Below are 19,578 nucleotides of genomic sequence, written 5' to 3'. Positions count from 1 at the left end.
TCTTGTAGCCATTTTCCCACCCCGAACAGGTTTGCCAGGCACTTTAACATTGAGGACAGCGTCCACTGGAAATGAAGCTGCTGTTATCCTTGGTATCCTAAAATCCATTTTCATATTCCTGAGGGGAATGTTAAGATTCCTCCAATAAAGTGCTTCATCCTGAAATTGTGCCATTTATGGCCTTTGCTATGACTGAATAGGCTTCTTGATAACTAGTAAGAGCCCGACCTGAACATTTGGCAGCAGGAGGCTACAAGTAGGATAAACCTAAGCATTAATAAGTGATGAATGTATGAGATAACAAATCCAACACAATTTCATCTGGATTTCAAACTACAGGAAGAGGCTTAATGTTGGGATGATTGCACCGTTTGATATGCTAGGACATAGTTCTCTCTTTTCAACCATGCCTCAGTTCCTATTTAGTGTGCAACTCTCTCCTCCCTCTTCCCTACATAAAGCACTAGAGCCAGTGGTAATGATTGGATTGATACAGGTGCAATATATGTGTGGGAACAGATACATCTCTTCACTTAGATAACTATGTACAAATGCAAAGCGTATTATTGTACTGAAGGTCAATTGCCAGTTAAGATTATATGCTCAATCTAAATTCAATCACTCACTTTGAGTATTGTTTTGTTCTACTAATGTAATCTCTTTTTACTGACCATCTTTATCCTCTTTCTTCTGTGCATCTCACACCTGCGCCGAATTTACAGAATGACCACAGCAATGAGTGAAGTTCCCGCATTCAAATGCAAACAGGAGTAAGTATGTTTTGATATGATTGAACAAGTCTTTTTTTTTTGTTAACAAAAACAAAAATAGCTGGAGAAACTCAGCAGGTCTGACAGCATCTGCGGAGAGGAACACGGTTAATGTTTCGAGCCCGTATGACTCTTCAACAGAACAGAAGAGTCATACGGACTCGAAACATTAACCGTGTTCCTCTCCGCAGATGCTGTCAGACCTGCTGAGTTTTTCCAGCTATTTTTGTTTTTGTTTTGGATTTCCAGCATCCGCAGCTTTTTGCTTTTATCTAAGTCTTTATTTGTTGTTGTTGTAGTCTTGATGGATTGTCACTTGTTAAAGTAACAATTCAATGCAGCTCATCAGGTCCTGACAAATTCAAGTAGAGCCATTGCTGGAAAGTAGAGCAAATATAATCTTGTTACGGGGAGTCCTAGTTAAAACTGTGTTAAAAAGGAAAAAAAGTGCTGCTCAAAGGTTCTCCACAGACATATCACTGCCTCTAAATATACAATTCTTATCCACTAAATAGCTTGTTTCATGCCTTTCTTGGTCCCATAATGGTAAGTCATTAATTTCATATTAACGGGTTTAGTTTGACACCCCCACCTAAAATGGATAGTTTGCTGGGTGTCCATCATCTATCCTTGATGGAAGGATGCCAACGTAGGATTTAGTTGCTGATTGAGCTTCTAAAGTTGAGACAAAAGGGTAAAAGTGCCATACTCGGGCTAATGCAGCAGCAGATTTCCCATCTGCTTCTAGGCTGCAGCCTCCTCTGCGCAGGGTGGTGGAAAATCCAGATTAACTGGTCATTTATCTCATAGTTCCCCCTCCAGAAGTAATTCATTGGCCATCAAGAGTTTCGGGACCCCCTGAGCACATGTGAAGATGCTGTTTACATACAATCGCCATTTGTACTCGTGCAGACTTTTAATTGTCGACATGATGAACTCCCTCTCTCAAAAGCGGGACTGCGTTCAAATAAAATGTACACCAATCAAATGCCCAATCAAATGAGCGTTCAGTTAAACTGGACCACGGGCATTTTTTATTTGGGGAACTCGACAAATGGGTTTAAGCAACTGCTATCCACTGTCTTTTCATATAACATACGGGCCACGTTTTTCTAAGATTATATTTTTCCTAAATTACTGATGACATCACATATTTGCCATCATCACATTATTTACTGAGGCAACAAAAACCTGCATTTATATAGCACCTTTAACATAATGAAATGTCCCAAGGATGCAAAGAGGCTCCTGACTGAGTTGTATGAATAGGATGGACCTCCATGCATCGGACTAAGGATGTTTGGTGCTAATTTTTTTAAAAATTTATTCACAGGATGTGGGCATCGCTGACTAGCCCAGCATGTATTGCCCACCCCTAATTGCCCTCAAGGTGCTGATGAGCTGCCTTCTTGAACTGCTGCAGTCCTTGTGGTGTAGGAACACCCACCCTGTTGTTAGGGAGGGAGTTTGACTCAGACGGTGAAGGAACGGTGATATATTTCCAAGTCAGGATGAAGTGTGGTTTGGAGGGGAACTTCCAGGTAGTGGTGTTCCCTTGCACCTGCTGCCCTTGTCCTTAGAGATGGTTTGGAAGGTGCTGTCTAAGGAGCCTTGGTGAGTTGCTGCAGTGCATCTTGTACATGGTACACACTGCTGCCACTGTGCGTTGGTGATGGAGGGAGTGAGTGTTTGTGGATGGGGTGTCAGTCAAGTGGGCTGCTTTATCCTGGATGGTGTCAAGCTTCTTGAGTGTGGTTAGAGCTGCACTCATCCAGGCATGTGGAGAATATTCGATCACACTCCCGACTTTGCCTTGTAGATGGTGGACAGGCTAAATTATGCTAGCCTTACCTAAGCAAAAATATACTTGCCATAGAGGGAGGTCAACAAAAGTTCACCAAACTAATTCCTGGGATGAAGGGATGTCCTGTGAGGAAAGATAAAATATACTAGGCCTTTATCCTCTGGAGTTTAGAAGAATGAGAGGTGATCTCATTCAAACGTACAAAGAGTTGACAGAGTAGATCAGGAAGAATCTTTCCCCCAACTGGGTGGATTCTAGGACCAGGGGGCACAGTCTCAGGATAGTGGGCAGGTCATTTAGGACTGAGATGAGGAGGAATTTCTTCATTCTCAGGGTGGTGAATCTTTGGAATTCTCTACCCCAGGGGGCTGTGGAAGCTCAGTCGTTGAGTATGTTCAAGACTGAGATTGATAGCTTTCTACATATTAAAAATATCAAGGGATACGGGGATAGTGCAGGAAAAATGGTGTTGAAGTAGAAGATGAGCCATGATCTCATTGAATGTTGGAGTGGGCTCAAAGGGCTGAATGGCCTATTCCTCCAATCTCTCCTGTTCTTAGCCTGCCTTGGGGGACAGTTGAGTTGCTGGTCTTATTGCCTCCTGCACATGTGGGCACATTAGTTCCGTCTTACTCCTTGAGTCAGTCTGCTCCTCCCTCAGCAGGAAAGTATTGGACTCTTCAAGGTGGTGAATGTGGCTTAATAAATTTCCAGAATGTTTATCCAGGCTTTTCCAAGTCCAATCCAGATGCTCGAACTGACATCAATTCTATGAGTTCTTCAAACAGGCATTAATTAATTATCCTCAATAATAATGCAATATTTTGGGGGTAACAGCTTAACACAATATCAGTAGTTATAGAAGAAATGTTGGTGTGATTTAAATCTTACAGAATAGTAACCATGAATGCAATCTGCATTACATAACACCTTTGAGTAATAAATCACCCAAAGGTGCTACAGAGGAGCATTATCAAACAAAATTGACACAAGAATATTAGGATAGGTAATCAAAAGCTTGGTTAAGGAGGTAGGCTTTAAAGAAAGAAAGGGAGGGAGAGAGGTTTTGGGGAGGGAATTCCAAAGCTTGGGACTCAGGCAGCTGAAGGCGTGGCTGCCAATGGTGGAAAGGTGAAAACTAGACATGTGCAAGAGGCCAGGTTTGAGGAATCAGTGAGCCTGGAGAGTTATTGAGCTGGAGGGACTTACAGAGTTAGGGAGAGGCAAAAGCATGCAGGGAATTAAAAAGGACGATTAGATTATTCAAATACTAGATGCTTTTGTTAAAGCATGAGGGAGACCATTTGACTTCTGTCTTTTTAACGATACAAATTGAAATCTTCCAGTAGACACCTTTCATTCTTAGATAGTCCCAGAATTATTTGTCATTGACTGTATTTCTTTCTGAAAGCGCTGAGAAGACATCAGTAAAGGAAACAATGGAGAAGTTAGGGCAACCAGTGCTTGATCCATTCAACAACCAAGAAGAGCAGAAGGCGACAGACAAACACAGCACCTCAGCTCTCAATTCCCTGCTCCGCTTCAGTGTTGACGCTGAAAGGCCACAATCCAAACCGAAGAGCAGTTCGCGTTTCGGAAGGCTCAGCTACCACTCCTTTTTCTCACGGCACAACCCTCACCCTCATCGAGTAAAACACATCACCGGTAAGGTCTACCAGTAAGCAGCTCTTGCTCTTCTCTGCAAAGTAGGTAACATTGAAGAAGGCCATTTAGCCCATCTAATGTATCTGTCCAGGAAGAATGAGTCATCATCCATCACACCCCAAAATGCTCCGTGAATAATTTCGGTGTGTGTCTCCTTTACGCAAACAAGAAAGCAGCTCACCACCACCTTCTGAAGGGTAATGAATGCTGGCTTAGCCAGTGATGCCCACACCCCATGAACGAATAAAAAAAATTCCTTGTCAATCACCCCTTGCACGAAAAAGAACTATTTGATTAGCCTAAATTTGCCTTTCAATGTGAATCTATGACCCCTTGTCTTACTATATGTTCAATCCTGTAGTAGTATTCCAGACATTTTCTGTAATGTTTAATATCTACCATTTTATATAGCAAAAATTTCCCATGTACATGAACTTTGTCACTGATGCCTCAGATATCTATCACATATTGCACATTGTCCAAAGCCAATTTCTGTCACCCTTATGTTTATGGGTCCTATGCCGGATATTCTATTCTGATTGAATGCCAATGCCTATCCCTGTAAGTAGACCTTTGTGACCTTATGAATTGTAATGTGTTGTATCTGCCCAATACCTAGGTAGACAATCATGAGACCCAGAGCTCAAACAAAGAACATTTAATACTGTGCAATGACTACTGGAATATATTGGACGGAATCACCTGCTCCTGTTGGCAGCGAGCATGCTTGATGGCATGAGCGGGCAATATGCCGGGAGTACCAATAATCAGTTTCACAACATCGTGAAACATTTTTGCGATCATCCACTCTGTCCGTCAATAGCGGGCCACGTTTCCTGCTGCCAGATGTTGGGAACGCCAGTGTAATACATCTGCATATCATTGTAAACCCAGCTCGCCAGAGTTATCCCTCCACACTGGATTATGCGGGCATGTTGGTGTGATTGCACGCTGACGTGTTTCACAACTGAACATAAACAACGTGCACCTGGTGAGCTGCACTTCACTCGGGACTTTGAGGTTTGTTTGCCTACCTTGCTTTGGGCAACACTCACAGTCACCAGCGCCAGGCTTCGCAGGCAGCACCACATCACTTTTATGGGGGCTAACAGCCAGGTCTCTACCTACCAGACCAGCCATAAGGCGCAAGTGGCTTTTCAATGGCTGCAGGGCCAGGGATTGCTTGGGGAATGGGGAGAAGTGGCCTCAGGCAAGGGAAGAGGCTGAAGGGGCAGGGGCTGTACTGGGGAAGTGGGGGGGTATCCCAAGGTGTGTGTGGGGGCATGTGTTGATCTGTGCAAGTGGCCTCAAGATGGTGAGGGCTGAGGAGGCAGTCACCAGAGGAGATGAGGCCAGGTGGAGATGTGAGGGTGTGTGTGGGAGATGTGAGGGTGTGTGTGAGAGAGTGAAGGGTGATATCCCTTGAGCTGGCAGTGAGTGAGATGCCACTGGATGGGCTTGTGAGTGTGAGAGTTTAGAGTGATGAGATGGTTGCCTTACCCTGGTGGCATGGATGAGATCATTCTGCATAGGGTGGTGAACCTCTTTTGTGCAGCATTGGCATTGACCACCACTGCCACTGCCACCCCAGCTGGCGTAGTGATACTGATGAGCTCCCTGCATCCAGAGCGGGGGTAGAGGACATTGTGGCAGAAGGCGTCCCAAGGATGTATCACTGAATCGGGGGGGGGCCTGCACTCTTCTTGTCTTTTGGGGCCATGTCTTCACTGGTGCCCTCCTGAGTTGGAAGCACTGAGAGATGTGCGAGTGGCTGCAGTTCAAATATGGTGACCGGCGTAAGGAAACTGCAGCGTGATGGCTTGGCGGACGAACCGGAGGCTGCCCACCAGTGAAACGGCGTGATTCCCGGGAATGCCTGATTAATGAGGCGGGATTGGGGCGATACGGCGCCAAAACCCGGCATTGCAGACAGTGGGGAAAATTACCTTTTTCCTGCCCGCTACCGCACTTAGTGCAAATCTGGGACGATTCCGCCCATTGTATTATTTCTTGGCAATAACTTTTATGACCACTTATTTGGTACTAGCTCATAAATGACCTGATATTCAGAATTCAATCTGCCAACTTGTCCTGGTGCTGAATGGAAGTTGTACTTGACAGATTTAACAGTTTTATGAAGAAGTGACCAACTGGATAGATAAAAAGGAATGCAACAGATGTAATGTATATAGATTTTCAGTATGAGTCTAATAATGTATCCAGCTTAAAAAAAATCATGGAAATGCCATAAAATTTAACACCATTGACAACAAATTGGTAGATAGAAAATAAAGATTGAGGATAAATCGATATTGTTTAAATGGGAGAAGAGTTGAAAGTGGAGTACTCCAGAGTAATCATTACTAGGTTCACTTTGCTTCTTGGTACATGGTGATGATTTGGACTTTGCGTAGGCAACAGAATCCTTTAAGTTGCTAAGTGCACAAATATAGAAGGTCACAGGGCAGAGGGTAATTATGGTTCAGATGTAGGCAGGGGGTAATTGGACCAGATCCATGGATGTAATTCAAACCTCATGCATTCTGTCCTTTGTTTTAAATAACACTTAGCTTTTACATTATTATTCAACTAGAGTCGGTTAGAGAGTAGGAGTTTTGTCTGTATCACAGTTTGAGGAACAGGGAGATGCAAAACCGGGTTTTATAGTGCCACTACATGCAGGATCATGTAATTACAGTATGACAAGCTTACATAGGCAGCTTCTATTGTAAATGTGGTCACGGGGTGGAATTTTATGGCCCCTCCCACTGGCGGGATCTTCCGAGCGGAGTTTTGAACAGCTTGACACACATTTTACTGCCCAGCTCCTGCTGCGATGGGACTGTAAAATTCCACCCATTCTATTTACAATGGAAAAAGCTGACAGAAGTGTGACAGAACTGTAATGATAGAAATTAAAGTTGTTTGGACTGGAAGTGCTCATTTGTACTATATCTGGATTATATGAAAGCTCGTCTCAGCGATAGCATAAACTTTGAGTCAGAAGGTTGGAAGTTCAAGCTATACCTGAACGCTGAACATCTCGTCTGATACTGCAGTGCAGTACTGAAAGAATGCTGCATCGCTGAAGGAGCTGTCTTTTGCATGAGATATTCAACTGAGGTTATTCGATGATCCAGATGGATTTTAGAGGATCCACAGTTACAGAAGAGTAGGGAGCTTTGACACCTCTGGGCCAATGTTCATCCTTGGTTTCATATATAGATTTTGTGTTAGCATGACTTAGTGGTACTACTTTCGTCTCTGAATTGGAAGTTTTTGGGTTCAAACCCTTTTGAAACACTGGAGTACACAATCTGTGTACATTTTCACAGGATCACAAAATTGTCAATGTGCAGAAGAAGGCCATTCTGCCCATCATGTCTGCACCAGCTCTCTAAATGAGCCATTCACTTAGTGCCATTCTCCTGCCATCTGTCCATAACCCTGCACGTACTTCCTTTTGAGATAACAGTCCAATTCCCTTTTGAATGCTTCAAGTTTTTTTAAAAACCATTCTTACTTTACTTTCTTTGTGTAGACATTAATGAAAATGTATTCAATCCGCAGTGTGTAATCATATTTCTTCATGCATTGCAGCTAATTCATCTTTGAGAAATGTTTTTTGTTGTGTTAATGTTTCTCTCAGTTGCTACCAACACTCTTCCCAAGAAGCCACTCAAGTGGACAGGCACCCAATCCACCCGGTCCCGTTCAATTTTTTAACCTCTTCTTTTGTTCCAAACTGTTTAGTCCAGCCTTAGTTTTGCTGCTCCCAGCACCACAACCTGTACTGCAGAGAAACCAACAGTTTACCAGCTCCACGATATGATCTAGACTTCCATATACGCAATGGTCACTGTTGGCAGTTGAGGAATTGGAACACACCTTAACTCATCACCTTCCAGGATTAAACTAAAAACTGCTCCCAATACGGTCTCCTCTACATTGGAGAGACCAAACGCAGACTGGGTGACCGCTTTGCTGAACACCTTCGGTCTGCCCGCAAGCTTGACCCAGACCTCCCTGTCGCTTGCCATTTCAACACTCCACCCTGCTCTCATGCCCACATGTCCATCCTTGGCCTGCTGCAATGTTCCAGTGTAGCTCAACGCAAACTGGAGGAACAGCACCTCATCTTCCGATTAGGCACTTTACAGCCTTCCGGACTTAACATTGAGTTTAACAACTTCAGATCATGAACTCTCTCCTCCATCCCCACCCTTTTTTAATCCCTTTATTCAATATTCATTTTTATTTTTTTATTTTTATCCACTTATTTTTATCTTTATTTTCATTTTAATTCGTTGTTTAAACCCCACCTTTTATCCTATTTTCGATCTTTTTTTCCCCACCACCTCTCCTCTTCCCAACCCCACAAGAGCCATCTGTCACTTGTTAATGTTGTTCTTTTCTGTCCTGCTATTATCACATTCTGCTTTCTTACCTTAATTCCACCATCAGCACCTCCTTTAGTCAGTACCACTACCATTAACACCCCTTTGTCCTTTTGTTCATGACATCTTTGTCAATTGCTCCTTTGCCCCCACCTATCACTGGCCGCCAATCCAGTTTCACCTGCTCTGCCCCACTTAAGCAATGTAAATTTCATCACATTTTTATTTCTCTTTAGCTCTGAAGAAGTGTCATACAAACTCCAAAACAGTTAACTCTCGTTTCTCTCTCCACAGATGCTGTCAGACCTGCTGAGTTTTTCCAGCATTTTCTGTTTTTGTGTCAGATTTCCAGCACCCGCAGTATTTTGCTTTTAAACTAAAAACGTGTTTTATTTCCTCGTCAGCTGCTTCTCCAACTTAGTTCTGTTCTTTGCCTTTATGTTGTGCTGCAACTAATTTGATTTATAAGTTGAAAATATTGATATCATTGCGTACGTAGAAAATATTATTGTCCAAGGAGTGTCATTCAGATCTCTAAACATAAAATAAAATCTGGAATTCTCTCTTTCCATCTCTTCTCTTTTGAAAGGGCTGAATGGAATACCTGTTTGCGCTGTAAATGACGACTGGTACATCAACTCTCCACTTTCTCCTCATCCATTGATAAAGAGCCAGCTTCCATCTACAGTCCTGGGGAGGCTTGGATTGCCGATCAGTATTTTTCAGTGTCATCCCTTTGAAGACGGAAATATCTCAAAGTTTGCCATAGGTTTGTATTGTCATCACCGTGTGACCACATGATGGCATTTTCCTCCAACAGACCCCGAGGGGATAGCAAAGATTTTACAAAGAGAGCTTGGCAGGTACCGCAAGTTTGCAATAAAAGTAGTGGGGGGGTTTATATTCCGCTTGCGGTATTATAACTTGCCACCAAGGAAGCTGATAGGAGTTGAAAAGGTGCTCGTCAATTTGTTGTGTACGTGCCCAAATAACTTACAATTAGCCAAGCAAACTGGAAGCTTAGTTACATGGGCAAATTGGCAGAGTTCACTTCCCACAAGTCATGTTGAAGGTGTACAATGCTGCGGTCCGGTTGTACCTGGGATACTGCGTACAGTCTGACTGCTGCAACACACGAAGGCCACCCAGTCCCCCCTCCTGTGCCGAAGAGTGGTCTCACTCATGAAGAGCAACTTAGTAAATTTTACTAGAGGCAGAAATTTGTGCTGGGCAGGAGGGCAGGCCTGACGTCATCGCGCTCTTGTGCGATATTTCGGTCGGCGGGCGCGCACAGGAGTCGGTAGCGCGCCCGCCGACAATTAACAGGCTTATTAAGGTCATTAAAATGAAACTTTTCGCTGCTCGTCCAACCTTAGGTTGGCGAAAAGGCCAAGCGGCCTTGCATTTTTTAGGAAACGCCATCCACAGGTCGGTGGAGGGGGTGGAATGAAGTTTCCAACAGCAAATAAAAAATTAAATAATTTTATAATTTCATTTATAACATGTCCCTGCTCAGGTGACAGGGTCATGTGAGGGAACGTGTTCTTAACATTGCTAAGCTTTTAATTTCTGATTTTTTTTTCTTAAGTCTTCAGGCCTCTGGGGCAAATCTGTGCCTCGGTGGGGGGGCTTTTACTGTGTGCACTTGCCCGCATGCGCGAACTTCTGCACTCGCCCTCCTCCCGCCCCCACCCCGGCAGCGCTGAGCACTGCAGCGCGAGTTTCTTGCCGGTTGGCCGTTAATTGGCCAGCCAGCGTGAAACCGATCGCGGGCGGTGGTCAGTTTCATGGCTGTTCCCGCTTCCCTGCCCTCCTGCTGCACCCGCCCGATGAGGGGAAGATCCTGCCCCAGAGGTATCTGAGAGTGCGCTCATGGGGCTTTTTAAGATACTTGACGGAATGGATATAATAAACCTTTAAAATGTATGCTCTGATGTCGAGTAGCAGAACAAGATGACACCCTCTCAGGATTGTGAGGGGCTTTAACAACTTTAATGGGTTGCCAGGACAATTGATTTAAGGTTACAACAATCCACTCAATAAAAAGGAAAGCAGCTAGATACTATAACGAGAAGACCTTAGAATTGATATTCTGGTTGTTAAGATCAAATGGGATGAGAAGTTTTCTAATTGCCTTGTAATTATGATTAAATATGATTCATTACAGCTCCTGTTAGAAAGTGCTTATTACCAGAGTATGATTTAATATTACCTGTAAAATATAAATCTCCCCATCAAATAGAATCCGGATAAAATTCTAAGGAAAACATGTTCTATGTTTGATAGTAATTGGGTATAAGAGTTGTAGAGTTTCTGATATAAAATGTTTTCAACGTTGTGCCAAATAACAGCAAAATGCCCTTTCCCTAGAGGCCCTGTGGATGTGTTTGAGAAAAGTGGCCTTGTGTTGGATACGTTTCCTTCTGATCCCCAGTAGCCTAGTTGTGGCAATGAGGAGGCGGGTGGTGGGTGGGAAATTCTAACTCCAAGGTAGGTGTGTACTTGGGCATTCCTTTGTGGTTTAACTGGGGGATGAGCATGTAGTCACATTGTGAGCGTGTATGCATCTGCCCCTTCTCTGACAGAGCGCTCTGAGAAATTTCATCAAACCACAGCTACCTGGCCTATGTCTGAAAGACCAGGCAGGAGTTAGTGCTCAAAGTAGCAGGTATTGTTAAAATCGTCCTTCTGTGACCTTCTTGAATAAATAGAGAGAATGACCTGCATTTATATAGAAACATAGAAAATAGGAGCAGGAGTAGGCCATTCGGCCCTTCGAGCCTGCTCCACCATTCATTATGATCATGGCTGATCATCCAACTCAATAGCCTGTTCTCGCTTTCTCTCCATATCCTATAGAAACATAGAACATAGGAGCAGGAGACATATAGCACCTTTCATAATCTTAGGGCATCCCAAAGTGCTTTGGAGCCAATGAAAAGCTTTTGAAGTGTAATCGCTGTCATAATGCAAGTGAGCTTGTTGGACAATTTACACACAACCAAGTCCCACAAACTACAAGGAGATAAATAATTATCCAATCTGTTTGTTTTTCCTAAGGTGATATTAGTTCAGGGATAAATATTGGCCAGGACACCAAGAGAACTTCCTTGCTCTCCTTCAAATAGTGCCATGGGATCTTTAATGTCCATCTTGGTTTGCCATTTCACCCAGAGAACTGGAGCTCCCTCGGTACTGCGCTGAATGTGAGCCTCGATTATTTGCTCTAGTCCCTGGAGCAAGGCTTATATCTAGGACCTCGGGCATGAATCCCATTGCTGAACCAAGCCAGAGGAACATGTGGAAAAGCTGTTGCTACCTTTTACATAGCAAAGCCTGTCAGAGATAACAAAAAAGTCTAATAATTAATATATAGTCACAAATTTAGTCTACTCATCCCTCTATAGTCAGACCAAATCTTTGCCCTTAATTAGTAACATACCTCATAAATTATTATCGTGTGTGTGTGTGTGTGTGTGTGCGATATTCTGCTAGACAGAGTGTCCAAAGGAAAAACTATTAAATTGATGTTTCTCTAAAGGTCATTAATGGTGACCTTGATGCCGGAACACTACCAGCGAGGGTCGCCAATTTGGCCTGGAATCCCCAGGAATTGAAGATCAATCTCCAGGACACCGCCGTGTGCAAACCTGGAGAAAAATCATAGGGACATTAGAAAAAATAGTTGTTTTTTTAAAATTTTCTTTAAATATTTCTCTTTACCAGATATAAAAACTTTGAAAATGGTAGGGGAAAGAAAGGCTGTTTGGCTGACAGTCAAGCATCATCCAATTGGGTAATGAGTCTTTTTGCTTTCCAATTGGTGTAGGAGGTGTTGTCATTGACTAGTAGTCCAGACCCCAGGGTAATGCTCTGGGGACCTGGGTTCGAATCCTACCATGACAGATGGTGAAATTTGAATTCAATAAAAAAAATCTGGAATTGGAAGTTTGATGATGACCATGAAACCATTGTTGATTGTTGTAAATACCCATCTGGTTCACTAGTGCCCTTTAGGAAAGGAAATCAGCCATGTGGTTGACTCTTAAATGCCCTCTGAAATGGCCTAGCAAGCCACTCCATTCTCAAGGGCAATTAGGGATGGGGCAATAAATGCTGGCCCAGCCAGCGATGCCCACATCCCACACATAAATTTTAAAAAGGGAAGGCAGTGCGTCACAAGGATGGATGTGTTGGCTGACTAATGGCTGGACTGTGGGGGCAAGTCATGTGATGAAACCTCCAGGATTACATTAAATCGCAGTTGGCAACCCTACTTCCAGCCAAAAGTGTCAAAAACAATTTATTTTGTAGTAAGTCAAAGTTACCTTCCTAATGTCTGACATTTAGTTTTAGATGAGGAAAGGATTTTTAAGCAAGTATCTCAATGACATAAGTACATTCCTGCAGTTCATCTTCCTTTGTGCTATATTCTATGAATGGGCCTTGATTATTGGAAATACCTGAACACTCTGACATGCTGCATGCCATGCCCATTGAATAGACTCAGTTTTATTATTGGTGCCATTTGCCAAGCTAAGAAGGACGGCTTTTTATTTCAGAGCCATTGTCTGATGCCTGGCGTGAGGAGCTACGGGAGTTCACCTCAAAGGCCTGTCTCCTTACAGCTGAACAGCCTGAAGAAAAGAAGGTGGGTCAGTATACCTACCGTCACATTGCAGGATTGTTGCATTTCAATTTTCTGTATTCTTGTAGGGAATTGCGTCAACCTGACACGCACAAAGGTAAAAAAAAACGGCATTTCAAGAACCCTAGGTGTGGCCAAGATGAAGATTCCAACGCAACTCATTGTCATCCTCACAATTAGTGAGTCACTCACATGGGCCATGCCAGTTGGTGAATCATTCTTTATTCCCCATTGACTATCTGCAAGAAAATATGGCCGTTTAGCAGCAGGAGGAGGGGATAATGATTTGGGGCTTCAAGCTGCACATCTTTCGCTTCTCCAACTTTACGTTTGGCCCTGGTGGTAACAGCCTTTGCCCATACCCCACTGAGAAATATATAGAAATTGCATTATCGTAACAAGTCACAATGTAGCGGTCATCTGTACGCACGTTGCAAATTCTTTTGGAGATGTTCTCGGTTTACATCGCTGATTCAAAGCTTTGAGTTTGGACTTGGGTACCTACAGCCCATTGCTTTGTGAATGAAATGAAAGACGCCCAGAGTAGAATTGAATGTAGGCTGGAGAGCCAGCAAGAGCCCTACATCACTTCTATTTGGAAAGGCCAAAGGAAAGACTAGTAAAACTTGGAAGTGAAGGGTACCAGTAAGACCAGTTGGAACTGGTCTTGTCTACCTTAAAGTGGGACTTCAATATTACTGGTGCCAGTATTAGCGATTTTAACTGAGATTTGAACATTTTGAACTGGTTTTTCCTGCAGTCAGGCACTTCACTGGGCAGCGGTGATTCAGGGGGGCAGGAATTCACCCCCTCTCCCCACCCCTGCCACCCAAGAGATGCTGGCCAATGAGAGGCCTTGTGGCTGTGCATTGCTGGGCAGTGGTGGCTGCTGCCAGGAATGCACCCACCCAAGTGGTCCGGTCATCGGCGGGTAACACAGGTCACAGGTGAATAATGGCAGGAGGGGTGTCATGGGGTGGGGAGGTCATGGGAGAGGGGGGGGGGTTCTCAGCAAGGGTGGGGTGGGGGGGGAGGGAGTGACTCATAGTGGTCACCCCCTTCCCGATGCTGAGTACTTTGTTTAGGCACTGTGTGCCTTTAAGCAAGGGTCCGCCCCCTCCCACCACCCCCCATCCCCCATCCTGGAAACCCACAAGCAAACCTGACAAGAGTTTGATTTTTCAGACTTCCCACATGAGTTATTAGTGCAGGGCATTAATCACCTACTTAAAGGCCTCAATTAGCACTGGGATGGGAAGGCCATCCACCAGCGTTCCTGCATTTAATCGGGGTAGAAGCAGGGAGGTGGCAAGGCCCCTCTCCTCCACCCTCCCGTCCAATTTAAATGCCCCCCCACCCCCACCCCAGCCACCAAACTCAACTCGAAAGCATTAAATTCCAGCCCCAGTTTCTCAAGTTGGTCAATTAGATGGAAATAGTTCTATTAACTGAAGCTCAAATGCGCAGGAAGAACATCAACTTTCCAAGATCACTTCAAATTTGCTATGAACATACTGCAATCATCATGTCAGCATGAGCAAAGGATGATATAATCTGCACAGTCAAATACATACATCTATTAAAAATGTGTGTTTTATAGCTGCTGTGTTATTAGGGCCCTTTTAGATTATCAAAAACCATAAAACCAAACATTCAAAAGAGTTTATTAATCTCCTGCAGCCAGGATGACATTTCTACCTTCTAAAAAATTTGAAGGTCCTTATCTCATGTCCACAATTACACTTTCCCCGGAGTTTTTGTCATCCTCTCCTGCCTGACTCATTGCATTATGCATTACAGCACCTACTGTGTAAACTGGAATTTCATTCTTCAACCATATCGCTGACTAAACAATTCTGTGGGGTGCCTGCAGTTCAAATCCCTGATCGTTGCTGTCAACAGCCTGATTGTCAGGGTTGTAGCCCAATGTTTGGATATTAAAGTATAGGATTTCAGCAGAGAATCATAAAGTAGGGAAAGATTAACACGTCGTCTTATTAACTTATAAAGACATTAAGCCATGCTCAATTAACCCCTCAAAGCGCACAAGGCCGTTAAAAGATATTGAAGAGTGAAAGTTTCTAGTTACAACTACGTATAAATAATTATTAATTTCAGAAACTAGAAATTCTGTATGACAATAGAGGTGGGTTATATTACAGGGTTATTATTAATCTGTGTAAATGGAAAAACGTTAAGAGAACCATTTAACGATTGTTAAGTGTGTTTATTGCATTTTAAGAATGTTAGATGATATGATGTAAGAACTTGAGAGCTTAAGAGAGGTCTCCTTAACAACACTCGGTGCTGCACTGATGTTGCAATTCTTTAAACTGGTTAGAACAAAACCTGAGCAACCAGTTTGCCTGTGAGGTGGAGTTTGCACGTTGGCAATAATCTATTCTATGCCAAGTTATTCAAGACTGTGACAAATGTAGTTGTTTATCCCTTATCATGGGAAATGGAGTGCTTACAAATTCTAACAATCACCTGGCCTGTGATAGGAACAACAGTGAGGCTAATAGGACTCACTGTTAAAATGGAGTAAATCTAGAGAATGCAAATGCACAGTAAAATGCAGAAATCCAGGCATTGCTGTCAGAGATACCCGGCTTCTCCATAGGGTGTGTGGTTGCAGTCCACTCTGGGCATTGAAATGACAGCAACAGCACAAACTTGCTGTGCATACCCATGACTCCTGCACTAAAAAAACAGCTGAAAAGATTCGGGCCGATATATTCAGGACAGGTGAGCTTTTAACAACACAGGAAGGGAAAACAAGAAGTGTAACAAGAACCCTAACTCCCCAGCCAGGGGGAAGATGTAGGTAAGATGTTTCCGCTGGCTGGGGAGTCCAAAACCAGGGGACACAATTTCAAAACAAAGGGGGAAGCCACTTAGGACCGAGCTGAGGAGAATTTTTTTTTTACTCAAGAGGGTTGCAGATCTTTGAAATTGTCTACCCCAGAGGGCTGTGAAAGCTCAGTCATTAAATATGTTTAAAGTAGATATTTACAGATTTATGAATACCAATCACATAAAGGGATTTGGGATAGTGTGGGGGAAAAAGGCGTTGAAGTGGATGATCAGCCATATTGATATTGAACGGCAGAGCAGGCTCGATGGGCTGAATGGCCTACTCCTGTTCCTAAGTATGGATTATTGCTGAACAACCTCTCGGGCCGTAAAAAAAATTCATTTTCCAAGCGTGGGGTCCCATTCCCTAGAAAAAAATAAATGTTAGAGATTTTAAAAATAAATATTAAGTAAAATATCTCTCTCATTCCCATCAGTTTTTCCCAATATTTATTTCATTTTCTTTACATCAGTTATACCTGATTTATATTCCCTTCCTGGTTTGAACTCTTGTGTGTCTCAGAGAGGATCTTCAATCTGATTGGTTGAAGAGCCTCACAGCTCAGTTTTTGCTGTTTATCCAAGTCCCGGATCCGCTCTAGAAAGCATTGCACTAAAAAAAAAATGAGTGAAAATTTCTAGTGACAAGTCTGTGGGCAGCAAGGTGAATGGTGAGTCATTTTTTGCCGTGGAAAGCAAAATTCAGGCCAATCATCTTCTGGATGTGGAGGCACATTTTGATGTGCGAGTGGCCACACTTCACTTTTTTTTTTGGAGGAAATCCGATTTTTCCTCTGCATTCCTGACCCCCATGCCATTTTCTACTGGCCTTTTTGCAGGTTAGGAACACCTAGTGTTCAGAACCCACTCTCGCCCCCACTGACGTCTGGTTCCCCCATTTTAAAGGGGGTGTGACAATTGGATTTCCTCCCATACACAATTTTCGCCTGGTGGTGTGGGGTTTTGGAAGCCTATTAAAAGCACACCAGGTTTAAGAGGCCGTGAAGAAAATGGAAAGCCTGCTGAGAAGTCAGGAACATGCTGAATGGCAAATGTAAAGTCATTTTACACCTTCAAATGCCACTATTAGGTGCTGGAGCATAATGTAAATTTATTTTTAATGCAGTGATTCATCATAGGGACCTTTCCTTTCAAAGGTAAGTTGACCCTTACATTGACCAGACTTGCATATTTCTTCACATGCATTAGAGTACTTTTCCAATGAATGAAATGCCATGATGTAGTGAAAAATGTTACAAAATGTCCTATGCTGACTCTTGTGCTGTCATCTTTTCTACTGTGATTTAAATGGCTGTTGCTGACTTTTTAAAAAACTGGTTTTAACACTTGAAAAAAATCTAACCACCTGCTCCCTTACATAATTGACAGGCACTCTGCTTTGAAATTGAAATGAGCACCTGCTGTTCTTTGCTTCCCAGAGAGTAGTCTATTATTTGTACAGCTGTGACCATTATCAATGCTCAGCTGAGTTTCAAGTTCTAATGGGTTTCAGCACAGTCAGTGTCCATTCATCTGAGAATGGATGATTGTTTCAAGAAGTTGTAATAATAGATTGTTCCTTTGATGTTTGTTGACGCAAGCTAATAGGATTACAAATATTACAAGGTTTTTTCATACAGCAAAATAATTCTTTTTCTCAATAACAATGATATGGAGGCTTTTATTAGATGGTGAGAGGTTTATTTTTTCTGAAGGAATGTAAAATATTTTCCATTGATACTATATGGAATCTGAGGACCTGTACATAGTGCATACTGGGCGCATGGCTATGGAGGATACTTGGGGACATAGAGGTGGTATTGGGGTGGATGAGTGATCTGAGGAGACATGGTGGATACATGGGGGCATAGAGGTGGCATGGGATGACATGGCTGATCTGAGGGGACATGGGCGGGCACAGTGGTAAGAGGTGAGGTTTAGAGGGCTTTTAAACACGGTTGGAAACTCGAATACTGTGTTGGAGAACTGAGGCGGACTTTCTAACTGGCCTGCCTCTGCGCCCACACTCCTCATGCATGCCAACTCAGCTAGCAAACTGCACTGTGAACCTGAACCCAGTGTGAAAAAACATGGGTCGGGTGTGCAGGTTTTGAGCTGGTCCGGGACTTTCCGACCCAAAAGGAAGATTTGCCCCAGTATGTTTGATATAAAGTGAACAATTGCATTATTTACCTATATGCACATGGTAATTCAACCACATGTCCAAATAAGAGCAATAAAACATAATTGCTTGGATTATGTGTTCAGTGATGAATGAGTAACACTTACGACAGCCACAGAACTACTGTGGCCTTTTACAGTGCATTTTGCTGTCATCAGACAATTCAACAGTGTGGCTTCTTCTGCAGGAGATCTGGGACCTGTGTGAACAGGGCAAATAATGGCATGTCGCCTCGTGCGATCAGATTGAAGAATATTTACTGAGGCACAAAGAGCCTAAACCAGGAAGTGTAAGTTAGAATATTTACATAGAATTAGATAGAGGTAAAATCACGTACAAAAAACAAAAGAAAGAGAAAGAAAATGTGATTTAAAAAGAAATAACAGAGAAAAAGTTAAGAAATTTTTGTTTTAGTTTTCTAAAATCTCCAACAATAACTAAAACCTGAAGGAATGAGACACCACATTTGTAAAAGTAATTTTTTAATACCAGAGCTTGTTTGGCAGTAATTAAGAGTAAACATATTAAAAATTCACCTACCCATGAATGAACAAGCCCTCTAGTGTGTTTACTGTATATCTAGTGGGTAAATACTGCAACTTCACATTCACATTCATGTGTTTTGGTCTCTTGACAAGGTGCCAGTGTAGTAAAGCATCTCAAAGAGCAGGACAAATCGAACAGCAACTTCTATGTATAACTGCATGTGCAAATGCTGCTGCCTGATTTCCTGGGCAGCCAGAACACTTGACACCGGCCTCCCCCTGCTCTAGGAAAGTCCAAGCAGTAGCATGAGGGGGCCATTAACTGGTCACTTAAGGGCCTCAATTGGTGAGCAGGCTGCCTGATGCCTCCCCTAAATGGGTGAAACAAACACAGCGGCAGGACGGAGGTGTAGGTGATGGGCACAGTGCCACTGCCATGGCGCCCAATACTACACCCCTTCCCCTCTCCCGTCTGCCATCCCGCCCCCCCCAGAGGTGACATAAAAATTCAGCCCAAATTGCCCAGTGGTGCATTAGGATGGGAATAAAGGTGAACAGGTTAATCCTGGGCGCTAACCTTTCCAGAAATCCCAAGAGATGATCATTGGTCACTCGCAGAGGATGAACAGCTTGTGGAGATCAGGCAAATGGGGACAGAGAGAGGCCAATTTGTTCCCTTAACCAACAGGGTGCAGGTTAAAGGTAGCATTACACTTTTCAAAACAAAAACAAAAATACCTGGAAAAACTCAGCAGGTCTGACAGCATCTGC

The 19,578-nt window shown here is 43.2% G+C and overlaps 1 protein-coding gene across 2 annotated transcripts in view; it reads left to right on the top strand.

Moving 5' to 3' along the window:
* The window catches only part of tbata (thymus, brain and testes associated), a 36,138-nt gene that overhangs the window by 4,259 nt on the left and 12,301 nt on the right, over positions 1 to 19,578 (top strand). For both annotated transcript variants that reach the window (XM_078531038.1, XM_078531039.1), the window contains exons 2-5: positions 723 to 770; positions 3,986 to 4,239; positions 9,226 to 9,405; positions 13,199 to 13,287. In XM_078531038.1, the coding sequence (XP_078387164.1) occupies positions 724 to 770; positions 3,986 to 4,239; positions 9,226 to 9,405; positions 13,199 to 13,287 (570 nt within the window). In that variant the 5' untranslated portion in view covers position 723. The remainder of the gene's footprint in view (positions 1 to 722; positions 771 to 3,985; positions 4,240 to 9,225; positions 9,406 to 13,198; positions 13,288 to 19,578) is intronic.

Source organism: Cetorhinus maximus, chromosome 27, assembly GCF_964194155.1.
Source record: "Cetorhinus maximus chromosome 27, sCetMax3.hap1.1, whole genome shotgun sequence".
Classification (NCBI taxonomy): Eukaryota; Metazoa; Chordata; class Chondrichthyes; order Lamniformes; family Cetorhinidae; genus Cetorhinus; species Cetorhinus maximus.
The sequence above is the reverse complement of the archived record's forward strand: the minus strand, read 5'-3'. Positions and strand labels throughout refer to the sequence as shown.